General features: G+C 52.5%; 5 protein-coding genes across 5 annotated transcripts; 1 reads left to right on the top strand and 4 right to left on the bottom strand.

Annotated features, from left to right (window-relative positions):
- Positions 1–1,843: 1,843 nt before the first annotated feature.
- Positions 1,844–2,503, bottom strand: J4E93_005835 (uncharacterized protein; the record flags this gene model as incomplete). Its single annotated transcript, XM_049343754.1, has 2 exons — positions 1,844–1,980; positions 2,074–2,503. The coding sequence occupies 2 exons, from the start codon at positions 2,501–2,503 to the stop codon at positions 1,844–1,846; spliced, it is 567 nt and encodes a 188-aa protein (XP_049198987.1).
- Positions 2,504–3,316: 813 nt separating this feature from the next.
- On the top strand, positions 3,317–5,424 carry SDH1_2 (succinate dehydrogenase flavoprotein subunit; the record flags this gene model as incomplete). The annotated part of the gene is made up of 5 exons (XM_049343753.1): positions 3,317–3,459; positions 3,508–3,692; positions 3,740–4,278; positions 4,332–4,814; positions 4,867–5,424. 5 exons carry the CDS (start codon positions 3,317–3,319, stop codon positions 5,422–5,424), a joined length of 1,908 nt encoding a protein of 635 aa, XP_049198986.1.
- A 422-nt stretch (positions 5,425–5,846) lies between these two features.
- On the bottom strand, positions 5,847–9,281 carry J4E93_005833 (uncharacterized protein; the record flags this gene model as incomplete). The annotated part of the gene is made up of 1 exon (XM_049343752.1): positions 5,847–9,281. The coding sequence occupies one exon, from the start codon at positions 9,279–9,281 to the stop codon at positions 5,847–5,849; it is 3,435 nt and encodes a 1,144-aa protein (XP_049198985.1).
- Positions 9,282–10,868: 1,587 nt separating this feature from the next.
- On the bottom strand, positions 10,869–11,913 carry J4E93_005832 (uncharacterized protein; the record flags this gene model as incomplete). Its single annotated transcript, XM_049343751.1, has 3 exons — positions 10,869–11,530; positions 11,580–11,795; positions 11,874–11,913. The coding sequence occupies 3 exons, from the start codon at positions 11,911–11,913 to the stop codon at positions 10,869–10,871; spliced, it is 918 nt and encodes a 305-aa protein (XP_049198984.1).
- Positions 11,914–12,182: 269 nt separating this feature from the next.
- Positions 12,183–13,245, bottom strand: J4E93_005831 (uncharacterized protein; the record flags this gene model as incomplete). Its single annotated transcript, XM_049343750.1, has 3 exons — positions 12,183–12,305; positions 12,360–13,215; positions 13,238–13,245. 3 exons carry the CDS (start codon positions 13,243–13,245, stop codon positions 12,183–12,185), a joined length of 987 nt encoding a protein of 328 aa, XP_049198983.1.
- Positions 13,246–14,157: the final 912 nt, after the last annotated feature.

Raw genomic sequence — 14,157 nt, 5'->3', positions numbered from 1 at the left:
CCCGAGCGACGTCGTGGCCCGCCATCATCCAGTCACCATCCCGGAGGGTCGCCTCACCTTTTGCTGTCTCCAAAGCGCTGCGCAAAATCCTGGAAGCCGATCGGGTCCGACGGAGGCGCATTATGAAAGTCTACCTCAAAGCTATCGTTTTCCTTAAGTACCTATGGCGCGCAAACGAGCGTTACGGCAACGTCATGGTCACCACCGGTATGTACATGCAACGATGACCGACGCGAGCAAAAGTTGGGATTTATGGGCGTTTTAGCATGGGAATGGCGCGACAGGAAACGACACGATTGTATTATGATTTTATGGTTTACGACATAGCGATTGCATTGCCTGGAGGGATGCATAGCCGCTGGCGTTTGGCATTGGAAAGGCGTTCTTATTCCCAGGTGAACATTGCTATTACTATGAGCTTGACTGGTATTAGCCAGCTTCTGGATCTTTTGATCGAGTATTGTGGATACAGTACTACACCAAATGAGACTGTATCAAATGAGCTCGCTTGTGCTTTTCGTTTCTTCACGCTGTCTGACACTATTCACTTACTCTACAGCGATAACGTCCATTCACGACGCAGTGGTTGCATCACAGACTCTAAAGCGCCATAATGTTCTGCCACACCCACGCAGACTCGACCGGCTCGCTAGTAACGATTCCGAAAGACCTTCGCCAGATCGGTTGTATGAATGAAGGCGCAGGCACCTGGCTCCACGACGTTCTGTTTCACCCCGAGCGGCGATCTACGACCTACCTCAGTCCTCGTGAGACTTTGAGCACGTCCTACGACATCTGAAAGCAAGCAAATAGCAATCGACTGGTCACACTCCCTCCCTGAGTTCAACTTATAGACACGCAAGATGTCTTACTTGTGCCTCTTTGGCACTTCGCCCGCAACGTCTGGATACACTGCCGACCAAAGCTCGTCATCATCATCAAGTCGTTCAGTATCCCCTTCTAGCGACCGGAAGCGTGCGGGCTCCTTTTCCACAACCACGACTTCCAGCACTTTACCGAAGAAGCGTACGAAAACCATCGTGCACCCTCCGTGTATACCTGTATGCAATAATGGTGCCCCAATCGAATTGCCTGTTACCCAAAAACGTTTTTCAAAACCAAAAAGACCAACAATAGATAACGGGTGCTCTGCTTCATCGTCAGATGAAAGGCCATCGGTGTCGTCATCGACATCAGCATCAGCCATACCTGTACTAAGACATTTACGTCCCGGGGAACAATACGCAGGCAATATTGGTAGACTGGATGAAAGTACCGTGACGGTTGAGGTTGAAATCTCTAGCGAGGCTGCTAGGAAAGCTGAGAGCTCGATTTGGTATGTACCGAGGCATTAGGGTAGGCGGATGAGGATAAATTGGTGTGGATGTAGTCCAGTTATCAGTGAAGCGGGAAACAAGTTGACGCGCATACACGTCAACCTGGGAAAAAGCTAAACAGGTCTGCAACCTACATCAATATGACAACATGTCAAGTAGTTGACCTACTGTCGATGTAGGCTCCAAGCCTGTTCAAGTATTTCCTTTGTATGAGGTCCATAGCTGGGTAACAGTATCTAACATCGGCTTGTTCTTACCAATAATGACTCAATACCCCAATGTCCTCATCCTCTCCCTCCAAAACTGCAACCTTGCTACGTCGCAAACATCACTTCCCCCTCTCTCCACCCAAAGGTCACCCCCAGGTATCGACTCCATACCCTCCCTACACATTTTCTCTATCTCTTCCCCCGCGATCGAAAACCACTGTGCAGCGGCTAGTACATGCATAGCTGTGTTTTTGCCCAGCCTTGTACTAGGCGAGTATTCCAATGCCATGGCTAAAGTCACACGGGACAGTCTAGTGTAATCTGCGAGAGCCGGTGTAGTTTGAGCGTCAGGATCGTGTGCGGTAAGTGCGAGGAGAGTGTTAAAGTCTTTCCATTTGGTGGTTGCGACTTCAGGGGTTGCTGGGTTCCCGATGCTGTGAGTCCATAGCTCGGGCCCTATCATGAAAACGTCAGCCATGGAATGTATAGGGGTCGCAGACGGCAGCATAAAGATTTGACAAACATACCCTGAAACATCTCCGTAAGATGCATGCTAAACCCCGGTAACTGACTCCACATCCTCTTCCCTTCTATCACAATAACCTCTCCAACCTCAATTTTTGGTGGCGGCTCTAGGCCAGGTACATCCCAGCTCCTGGCCTCTGGTCCGCGGTTCACAGCATCGGGTAGTCTTGCTAGTTCAACGAGATATGCTACGAGTAGTTCCAGTTCTTTCAAACTAGTACATGATTCGGCAGCCGAATAGTAGAAACCAACGAGATCGGCTAGGGCGAAGCTGATGTCGTCCTGCGCCTCGACGAGGGAGGCTGTTGCGAAGGCACAGGTTTTGGGTGGGGTCTTGGAGGAGACAAGCTCGTCGATGATGGTAACTTGTTGTTGAGATGCTGGGGTGATCGAGGGGTCGGAAAGCCATCTCTTTGCCCATTCGGTCGTCATATTGGGAGATTTTGACGAAGTCCGTCATGCGCATTGAAGAAATATGTTTCATGACCTGTATAGCTTTTCTAGGAGCACACTGAGGTCAAAAGGTATTCTCCGACTGACCATACACCCGAATTATCCGCATCAGCCCTTTCTACGCCCTTTGCTCCTCGACGCACAGTGGTTGGACACACCAAGTCCGCCATATCGCCACTCGTCATATGACGTCACGGGAGAGCATGCACCGGACGCTTCGTGCCAGCAGAAACGCCCATGAAGGGCAAACACTTGCTACGAAATGCCAGGCGCGATAATGAAGACAAAGTGAGGTCTTGGACTAGTGCAATGTTGTATAGCCGACGGAAGGCTGATCGGTCTCTCGCCTTGCGTGATGTGTTGTGACCGATTGGCCGATGGTTGGCATTTCCGGGGTAGCGCGCGCACGAGTCATGGTGTTCCTGCCCAGATCTTCGCCACATCGCGTCTCCAGCTTTCACTCTCGTCTACCCCGCAAACTTCTCCCTCCATCAAACGACGCGTCTCGACAGGTCAACAGCGTCGCAAATGATGGTTTCCCTCTCTCCCAATCCTGAAACACCGCTGTCGAGAAGCATTCGGCTCTATGAAGTATAGGGGTCCTTCTCCGCGTTATCAACCTCCACCCACCCTGGATCGCTATACAGCCGAGGGAAGCTTAGAGGGGCATGCCGAACGCCTACATGCTAGCGCCACTGGTGCTAACTACCGCGTGTACTATTCTGATGTCTCGAGGTTCTTCTCTCGATCTAGCTAATACCCAATGTATCTTTTCTTCACCCATCGCTCTTCATGATGCGTGCCTTTGCGCGAGCCATTCGGCTCCGCCAATACAGTGCTCACCGGCAGTTACTTAGCCCAAGACACCACAGGACATTCGCCTCCGTCAATGGGCCGAATGTCAAAGGTCTCACAGTCATTGACCACCACTATGAGTAATCGACATTGATCTATTGGAATGCATGTAGCTAACTTCATTCCAGTGCAATCGTGGTGGGAGCCGGTGGCGCTGGCCTTCGAGCTGCCGTAGGACTCACGGAAGCCGGACTCAAGACTGCATGCGTATCGAAGCTCTTCCCTACCCGTTCACACACGGTCGCTGCGCAAGGTGGAATCAACGCTGCTCTTGGGAACATGACTGAAGACGATTGGCGTTGGCACATGTATGGTGAGCAAGTGTGCTATTCAAGATGACTCTGGTTAACACGCAAGTAGATACCATCAAGGGCTCAGATTGGCTCGGTGACCAAGACGCGATACACTACATGACACGCGAAGCCGTCCCAGCGGTCGTCGAACTCGAGAACTACGGCATGCCATTCAGTCGGACGAACGAGGGTACCATCTACCAGCGAGCATTGGGCGGGCAATCGCTCAAATACGGGAAAGGCGGGCAGGCCTACAGAACGGCATGTGCAGCAGATCGTACCGGGCACGCAATGCTTCATACACTGTACGGACAGAGTCTCAAGGAAGGAGTACAGTTCTTCATTGAGTGGTTTGCCCTCGACTTGATGATGAGCGAGGGCAAGTGCGTGGGTATAACGGCGCTGAACATGGAAGATGGCACGACTCACAGAATCTTCGCTCGGAACACGGTGCTGGCTACTGGCGGATACGGGAGAGCATACTTCAGTGCAACAAGCGCGCATACAAGCACGGGCGATGGTAGCGCAATGGTCTCAAGAGCAGGACTGCCGCTTCAAGACATGGAGTTCGTGCAGTTCCACCCTTCCGGCATCTATGGCGCAGGCGTATGTCCACGAAGCAACCTATCACAGAGTCTCTCAACTGACGACTACAACAGGTCTTGATTACAGAAGGCGCTCGAGGCGAAGGTGGCTATCTCCTGAATAGCGAAGGCGAGCGGTTCATGGAGCGCTACGCTCCTACTGCCAAAGACCTGGCATCGCGCGACGTCGTCTCTCGCTCTATGAATCTCGAGATCCTCGAAGGTCGTGGCTGTGGGCCAAACCGGGACCACATCCATCTCCAGCTCTCACATTTACCAAAGGACGTTATCATGGAACGTCTGCCTGGAATCGCGGAAACAGCAGGAATCTTCGCTGGCATCGACATCACGAGAGAACCAATACCAGTGTTACCGACAGTACATTACTGTATGGGCGGTATACCGACGAATTACCATGGACAGGTGCTGGATGTAGACGCGAAGAGTGGGAAAGAAGCCGTTGTAGATGGCCTCTACGCAGCAGGTGAGGCCGCATGTGTCAGTGTTCATGGCGCGAACCGATTGGGTGCAAATTCGTTGCTCGACATTGTAGTATTTGTGAGTACTTGATCCTCCTGGCAACCTTGTTGTACATGCTGACCATGTCCAGGGCCGTGCAACAGCACTGCACATCTCTGCGAATCATTCCCCATCTGCGCCTCATACTCCAGCCCCCGAAAACGTTGGTCTCGACTCCATCAGCGAGATAAACACGTTCCTAGATGCCAACGGAAGCACGCCGACCGCTGCTTTACGGAACGATATGCAAGGCACCATGCAATCCACGACCGCCGTCTTTCGCACCCACGACTCACTATCGAGAGGCAACACGCAGCTCAGCGATATCGAGAGGAAATATACCACCGACCTCCGCGTCACAGACAGGTCTCTGATATGGAATTCTGACCTTATCGAGACACTCGAGCTGCGCAATCTGCTCACCAATGCATCGCAGACAAGCAAGGCTGCGTTGACCAGGACAGAGAGTAGAGGCGCGCATGCGAGAGATGACTTCAAAGAAAGAGATGATGAAGAATGGATGAAGCATAGTCTGACGTGGCAGGGTAATGTGGGAGAAGAAGTCACGTTTGGTACGAGGGCGGTGCAGATGGCGACGTTGGATGAGAAGGAAGCTTCGAGTGTACCGCCTATGAAGCGCTCGTATTGAGGCTAGGGAAAACCTCTAGGTCAGTTTGAGGCCTCCGCTTCGTCTTTGGCCGCTTTTCTGGCGATCACGTACAACCCAACCATTGGCATGGACCTATTGGTTCACCTTTCTAGTATGATCGCCTATTCTGAACTACTATAACAACATCAAGCTGGGCTCGATCTGTACTTATCGACTCCCGCGTTTCACACGTTGTGCAACACGACGAGGTATCGGTCCACGCAATGATGAGTGATGAACACATCATTTCAGCTACTCACGCCGTTCGCCATCGAAGATAGTGGAGGCATTCTGCAAACTAAACCGAGACCCTCCGCATAACCCTTCATCTCATCATACACTGTCATCCATCAATCAAGCTCCAGATGCAAGCATTACATCTACCTAATCATCCCAGCACACCTTCAAAGCTACACATCACGTCAGCATCGGTTCTCTAACAGTTCGATTGACAAATCAGGAGGGTCGGATGACTTACCACAAGGGAACGGGAAGTACATATCCTGGTTCTCCGTCAAATAAGCGTGGTATGAGTATTTCTCCTCGCCCGGACCCATCTTCTTCTCCACCTTGTGGATCTTCCCCTGCGGACCCAAAGCCGGGCGTAGATTCTTGAGTCGAGCGACTTCTTTGAGCATAGTCGTCAGCGCCATGCGCGTCATCGGTAGCCCGAGACACTGGTGTGGACCGTATCCGAGGTGGATGTACGAGTCCATAGGGCGTGTGATGTCCACTTCATCTGGGTTGGGGAAGACGTCTGGGTCGTGAGATGCCACTCGCAGGTTCACGAAAACAGCATCGCCAGGTTTGAAATATGTGGTCTTTCCGCTCTCGGTGATGGAGGTGGGCTTCGCGACGGCGCGGATGACGCCTGTTTCGCCGTTCAGACGGCCTCCTTCCATGGTGTAGTGCATTAGCTTCTCGAACGCTTCTTCGCTGTCATCTTCAGCAAGCTTCTGGATCTCGGGCCAGTGCTTCTTGCCGTCGCCGAGGATGTAGTATTCGATCGTTTGAGCGAAGAGTTGGCCTTGGTTGGACACCATACCACCTGCCGTACCGAGGATATGGCCCCAAGTTAGAGTTTCTGGTGACATGCCGCTCTCTAGCAGTCGCTTGATCATGTGCACACCATAGGACTTCATGGTAGTTTCTTGAGGCCAGATTGTCGCCATGATACTGGATAGGATTCCAGAGTTTGCAATAGCCTGGACATTCTTCTCAACGATGTTTCCAAGCAGTTGTGTTGCCTTCCTTGCCTTTACGTGCAGGGGGAAAGACGAGGCAGGATCGGCATCGAAGAAGATGAGCGCAAAGACCGACGACATGATGAGGTAGAGTTCAGCCTCTGTGAAAATACCATAGGGCTGTGCGGCCGTCTTGAGCGGCAACATGAACAGCTCAGAGCAGAAGTGGACGTGGACAAGGTTGCCGATGGAGCGGATGATGTCAACTTGGTTGAAATCGGCGATCTTTACACTCTTCTCTTTCAACAGCTCTCTGGTCTTGAGCGCATAGTAGCTGCGTACTTCCTTGTCCCACGAAGAGACATAAAGCGCCTTGCTGACCATTTGTCTGGATGCGGCGTTCTTGGGCCCGTCGCCCGCAAGCATGAAGTCGGCGGATGCGGGACCCATGATGTATTCCATGGCTCTTCCCCAGACGACTTTGAAGGTGGTTTGATCTTTCATGATATCGGTGGCGAGATTGTACTCTTTGACGAAGTGTGGGTGTGCTGTTGCCACCGGTTTGCTGAAGTCGTACAAGTTGTCCTTCTTAAGATCGGTGAGAGCTACCTTCATCGCGGAGGGAGTCGTTAGAGGGTAATGTGCGTACACGCTGTTGTACTTGAAGTGCTGTGGGAAAGCGCGTAGGAAGAGCTTGTAGAAGACACACCCATTATCAACACCAAGATCGCTATTGGCAAGCTGGTAGCCCCAGTTAGTCAATGTGCGCGGGTTGTAGTCGTGAGTGTAGAATCGGTCGCCGCGGACCAACGCTACCGCGTCTGAGAGAACAGCACGAGAGACGGTGTACCCCGGGCAGAGACCAGAACCTGGAGCCATGGGTTGCTTCGCATCCTCGACAACGATGCCAGGGTAAATCTCAACCTTATCTGGATGGTCGTAGAGGTGCCTGAGTTGTTCTTGCACGTACTTGTCGGATGTGATGTCCTCAAAAGTATTGTGCGGCTCGAGCTTGAAGTATTTCCTGAACTCGTTGAGCGAGCCCAAGTTCCAGCTGCGTGCTTGCTCGATACCGAGAACCTCGATTGCACGGAAAACAGCAGGAACTCTGTTCGGTCCGAAGGAGTTGGCACAGTCTTCAATACTCGATGTCAAGATGTCGACAAGGCCTTGGTCAGGTAGCGTGCCGTTGTCGCTTCGTTCCAGGTTAGCAAACTTGCGCTTCGATGGATCCGGGTCGGTCTTGCTGTAGACTTTGTTCAAGGTACCAAGGAACTCCCCTTTGCTGATAGACTTGGGATCACGACCTTCGCCGAACATGCCGTCCCACATCTCCTGCGTCCACTTCTCGTCGCGATCGGAGACTGTGGAGTGCCATCGGTATACGAGATTGAACTCAGCTGAGACCTGGTTGCCAACACCCATGGGTAGGTTCGCTACCTCGGCGCGGGGATTCAGCTGCCAGTTACTATCTGTGCGGTTGAGATCCAGAATGGTGCGGACGTAGTCGATCAAAATAATGTTGACGTAAAGGCCGCAGGTGATGAGACGACCAGTCTGAAACAGATCATTGTCGTACTTCTTCCATGCTACATCGTACTTGTCCTTTGCCTTCTTGTCGGCCTCGGCATCGCCAGTAGGTTGGGGAGCTTCATTCGAAGGCTTCTTGAAGCGCCCTTGCTCGTTGATCGCGGCCAGGTTCTCGACAGTGTAGTTATGGAAACGATTGAACATGATCAACATGGCGCCTACACCGGGAGGGAAGAACAGTAGTCGCGCTTCCGAGAAGCAGTCAGGCTTAATCCTTCCATCGCGTCCGGTCCTCATCATGTCTTGCTCGGTCTGATTACTCCCATATAAGGGGGATAGATCGAGGTAAGAAGATGTCATGGAAACGGCGAAGTCCTCGTGGCTCGTCCGGAAGCAGTCGTGTATGATGATAGATGCCAGATAGAACAGCATGCTCGAGATTCTGTTAGGATGCAGTTCGGCGTGCTTCCTCGTCATGATGCTGTCGAAGACAACACCCGGATCTGGGCGCGCGGGGGTCTGCATCTGAGATGGTTTGACTGTTCTAGCATATGGTGTCCCTGCTGCGCCCACTTGGGGGTTGATAAGACTATTGTTGGAGCCATCTGCGGATCGATACTGGAACTTCTCTCCGAGGTACGACTGCGGTGGGTGTTGCAAGTCATTCCAGAGCTGTTCTAGGAAATTGCCTGTAACTGCGTCCCTAGTCTTGGATCCGTCAGGTAGCTTGGCGGCAGTCCGGATAAGACCTTCCATAAGGTAAGTCTTATCGTCGGTATAGCCACCAAGCATCTTCTCCTTCTGAATTTCCAAAAGACTTTGGATGTTATCGACGCCAAGGTGAGACATATCTCGAAGACTGCCCTCGATCTTCTTGTACAAGCTAGCCTTCTCTTCTGGGGCAATCTTGGAGCCATCGCCTGTCTGGTCGGGAACGGGAGCTGCTGCAGCGCCTAGTAAAGCTGCGGCAGCTTTGAAAGAATTGCCGATTTTGTTTCTGAGTGTACTGATCTCAGATGGGTCAGCTGGTTTTGGAGGCTCTGCTCCTGTGCGGGTGTCGACATGGGCGTCCCACGCGGCTTTCGCATCTGCTGTTATTGCAGCCATATCTTTGGGTGTGCTGGAAAGTTGTGTTAGTGGCATTCTCTCGGCTAGATCTGATCTTGCAACTGGTTTGAGAAGGGACAGTTTTCTTGGCGGGCAATCTGGAAGCCTCATCTTGCTCGAAGATCTGGAAGTGGCAAGTGCATCCAACCGGAAAGACAGGAATTGCAAAAGGAGATGGGAGTGACAGTAGAAGAAGTTAACAAGAGATACCGTCGGGCTTACATTCAATCGAACACCGTTCAGCGAGAAGTTCCTTTGTTAGATACGCGACACAGAGTATCTCGTGGGGTCGCTAGTGCTCTTGCCGCCTCTGCAATCGACGTCACGATGTCCAACAATCTCGCCCGTTGCTCGAAGTAGCAAGCACGAGTTGTGACAGGTAAGAACGTGACGACCAGCCTTGCAGATACAAGTAGTTCAAGCCGAAGACCACGCAGCCAGCCAAAGAAAAAGCAACGAGGGGTATATGTGCGCAACACCAGATCAAACGCTAATAGAACGATCGAGTAGTTCAGCACAAGAGGACAATGGGAGTGAGGCTATTGTTCGTCCCACAATGGCTCCTGCCTCAGTCCTCTTATACACGCGTCCTCACACGACCAGATGCGTAACTGCGGCTGAAGCTAGCAGTCCCTCTAGTTCTCACCGGGAATCGTCAAATCAAAAAGCGCCACCAAGCCCAGCCCGTCACAGCTGAAGAAAGGTCCTCTTCTCCCACCTGGGCATCGTAAGCCGCGGCCCGGTCTGCCCAAACACGGTAAATGGCCAATGGAAGGTTATTGATTAGCCAGTTCGGCAGGTCGAGGTAGTGCTGCGGCTAAGGCTAGGGCTGATCACGAACGGGCTTGCCGGCTGGGTTGTTTGGCTGACCGCTGGTAGGCAGAAATGAGGGCCCGCATCATCTCAGCCCCGATCTGCCTTTTTGCAGGCAGTTTCTTGCAGGCAGCGAGATGTTGAACGTGATTTGCAAGTCGGCTCAGCCTTGCTTGCTTATGACTGTCGGTGAGCGTCCTTTTGGGAGATGCGTGGGTGGGGAGGTGACAGGTGCGTAGCATGCTCTTCCCGCGCTTATGCAGGGTTTATTCGGCGTTCATCGGGGCGATATGGGAGTGGCCGCCGGGCGGGCAGATCCATCAAGCCATCACGACAAAAAAGCAAAACATTGGGTTGTAGTGTGCATGATGGTTGTACCCGGAAATCGAAATCGAGCACACAATCAATGTCACGAGCCTTATCAATATATTGAGGTGCACAGATGAGTTAAGGATAGACGTGAACTCATCACGTAGCTACATCGAGATCTGTCACCTAAGGTCCTTCAGCAAACAAGTGACGAACGTCTTTTGTGATTCAGCTGGTCAGAGGCATCGGCGCACTAGCTACGGGTACCTGCGGAGGTGTCACCGTTTTGAGTGGGTGTGACGGCCTACGTCTTGTAGTTCTACAAATCCGCCTCGCCGCAGCCTTAGCGGCATTTGCTGTTACTCATATGTTGTTCTTTGTCTTCAATTGGTTCTCTTAACACACTACCCCCAGTGTGCAAAGCCTCTGCCTCAGTAGCACCATGCACCTGGCAAGTGCAGCCTCCTTGGTGAACCGGCACCTATCGCCGGATGTGTCAAACTACCAGAGACCTGGCAAGATGGCGTACCTCTTGCGCTTATATTTGTCGCCAAATTCCTTGCGATACCTCTTCTCTTTCTTCCAGGCCCAAACACCCATCTGTCCGACAGCCACGATGATGAAAATGACGGTGCTCAAGCTCCAGTTGACGAGCGCCACGCCGATCCAAGCCATTGCCTCGAACATGTAGTTGGGGCATGTGACTAGATCAAAGCCGAGTCCCCTAGGGATACCGCGCTCAGTGCTGCCTGGACGGCGCAGGTTCTTAAGCGTCAGATGTGTGCTGTAGTTGCAGACCTCGCCGATTGCGAATAGGGCAACGCCGAGATATGTCAGGAGCGGGTTCGATGGCTTAGCAGCCGGGCTGTTAGGGCCGTAGCTCCAGTATGCCAAGTTGAAGCCCGAGAGGATCCAGTAGTAGCCGCTGTTCTTGAAGATGTTCATGATGGGCATCGTGGCCGACGAGAAGCGGTGGACGAAGAGGGTCTCGAACTCGCGCTTTGCGAAGTGGGCGACGCACATGAGGAAGGTGAGCTTCTGGAGCTGCGAGGGAGGCGCCGAGGTGCCATAGATGAGGGAGCGGCCGAAGTAGATGAGTGGGTGGATGAGGAGGGGTCCGAGGTACTCGACGATGAAGACGGTTCGCCATGAGATTTGGGGACCTTTACGCGATTAGCCATCTCATCCGTCGTCAGACGAAGTGTATCTTACCTAGATCCTTGACATCCACTGCACTCTTGTTCCTCAGGCCTGTGTCGTGGACCGTGACATCGCGCACATTGTTGATCGGCGATCCGTCGCTGCCCTTGGTAACCCTCAAGCGGTGGATTGAGAACCTGGATGCCTTCGCGATTTCCTCAAAGATTTGAGAGGCAGTGGCATCGGACGGAACGGTGATGGTCTCGGGGAGATTCTTGATCGGGCGGCCTATAGAGGGGTTAGCCAACAGCAATCAGAGCGCGCTCAGCCAGGCTAGAGCCAACTCAATGGACAGAGAGAACATACCACGAGGGCGCACGACGAGTGTAAGGGGCGACGCGGACATGGTTGCGAGCTGCGTCAATCGCCGTGTTGTGCGTGAACTTTTGGTAAAGTCGACGATATTCTGAGCGGCAGCCTCGGCATACGTACAAGCTAGGCTCAAAAGGGCCAGACACTTCGTCATTAGGGGAAGCAACCGTACAGAGTTCATGAGCTTGAAATTGCGCATCTAGCTGATTTGTATTGACGTTGCATCGAAGGTGGGCTACATGGTCTCTATTTTCATGCATCATCAGATAACGTTTCGACGTGGTTCTCGTAACCTCATACTCTTCATCCAAGCTGAACCACTACCTGCCATGCGACTTCAGGGCCCATGCATGCGACCATCTCACCAATGATACCCTTGATCGAACGGGGGTTCTTCAAATCGCTACCTTCCCAAGAGACAAGATCCTATAGGTAGTCAGTACCGATTGATGGTCATCCATGTATGGGCTGCTCGCGTACCTGAGCTTCAGCCGCTTGCCCACGAACCCGAATGGGCATAGTAGCCAGGTCAAGCTGCTGCTCGATTTCTTCAGCGGTCATGAGCCCTGGTACTTTCAAATCGAACAACGACATGCCGTCGGAAACGGCTTTGCCACCTTCGGCGGCTGTTGGTAGAGGATAGTCGGAGTAGTCATCCTGCTCTGCTGTGGCACTCGTTTCTTCATCGCTCTTTTGCTCTTTCCTACGACGCTCTCGAGACATAGAGACATAAGGCTTCTTGTCTAACAGAGCGCGCAGCTCACCATCCAGAGGATGCCACTCGTACGTCTCGGGATCTAAAACATGCTGGGTTTTGTAGTCGCCCTTGTACTTCATCTTGACGCAGGAGTGAATGTAGTATCCCATGTAGTAGTACTGGTACCCACCCTCGAGCGCCAACGCCGCTTCTCGTAGCGCACTCAACTTTCCAAATTGCCATTGCTCGAAATCGGAATGATAGAGCATGTAGACACCGCTGACGCAATGAGGGAGCAGATCAAGGATGCCCATCGCAATGAGCCGTCCATCGAGCCGGTAGCATTGGTGGTATGATCCTAAAAGCTGCTCTTTCCCGTCAACAGTTCTACTGGTCTGCTTCAACGGCGAATCACACAAGAAACGCTTGAAACCCGACTGCGAAATCTCATGAGGTTTCTCCTTGTGCACGTTTTGCTGATAGTTCTTGAACAACTCATACTTCTCGGGCGTGAAGGCTGCTGGTTCCAGTGTCACCTCGAAACGATGTGCGGGTTCAGGTGGGCGCTTGACATTCTGTAATTCGGTTTTGTGCACCTCGCGAGTGAGGTCAAAAGTGTTCTTGACACGAGCTTTCTCCCTATGATTGTCAGCCTAGTAACAAGTACATAGTGTTGTTGCGCACTCTTTCGATATCGGGTAAAGCCTAGAAGCCTCTTTTATATAACCCTCGCCTAGCACGTAGTCATTCCAGTGGTTGACTGCCTTCCTCTGATCCTTCGAGGGCTTGAAGGAAGCGACGGGTAGACTAACCTCGGGTAAGTCTCTAGTCAGATGTCTCTACAATGCTGCTTACCGGATTGTGTAATGCGGACAGCAGTGTCGCAGCACGTCGGGCTTATAGAAGATGGTACCAGATCTAGAAGCCGGTATCAGCTGCTGTTATGGGCATAGTGCTGCGATGCAAGATGCTTGTAAACATGAGCCGCGCATGAGTGGGTCGTTACCTTCTCCAGCCGCGGTCCACCAGGATCTGGTAGACCTCAACGGTCAAGCTTTTCGATGAGAAGTAGTAGCTTGCTCCTAATCGGGCAAGGTCAGCCAGTGCTCTCGGCGCTCAGCCTCGTTCCGATTTCCCCCGCTCACGTCCGTAAGACATGGCATCCATCGCGATGGCAGCATTAACTATGCGCCGTGATGCAATTCATCTCGCGACGCAGGATCTACACTCTACGACGTCTGCCGACGCGTAGACGATGCTTGGCGGCGACGCATCGCTCGAGGCATGGGTGGGATCGGGCAGAATTGCACGCGACGCGGGGGCAGCACGTGAGCGCAGGTAACCTTAACGGAACATCAAATGCAGGCGGGAAAAGCGCCGGCTGCAACATTGACGCCCATTGTTCGTGTGAGAAGGCTTGACCGCTCTGACAGCGGTCTGCAGGCATGGCGATCCATCCATGACCGAGTAGGCATGACTATGAAAATCCACGTACGAGAATTGGCGGTTCTACTGCCATTCGATGCGTCTTTGCAGTACCCGCACGACTCACTACTGTAGCCTAAGAGTGACGGTTAGCAA

Source organism: Alternaria ventricosa (assembly GCF_023758065.1).
Source record: "Alternaria ventricosa strain BMP 2768 chromosome Unknown scaffold_9, whole genome shotgun sequence".
NCBI lineage: Eukaryota > Fungi > Ascomycota > Dothideomycetes > Pleosporales > Pleosporaceae > Alternaria > Alternaria ventricosa.
The sequence above is the reverse complement of the archived record's forward strand: the minus strand, read 5'-3'. Positions and strand labels throughout refer to the sequence as shown.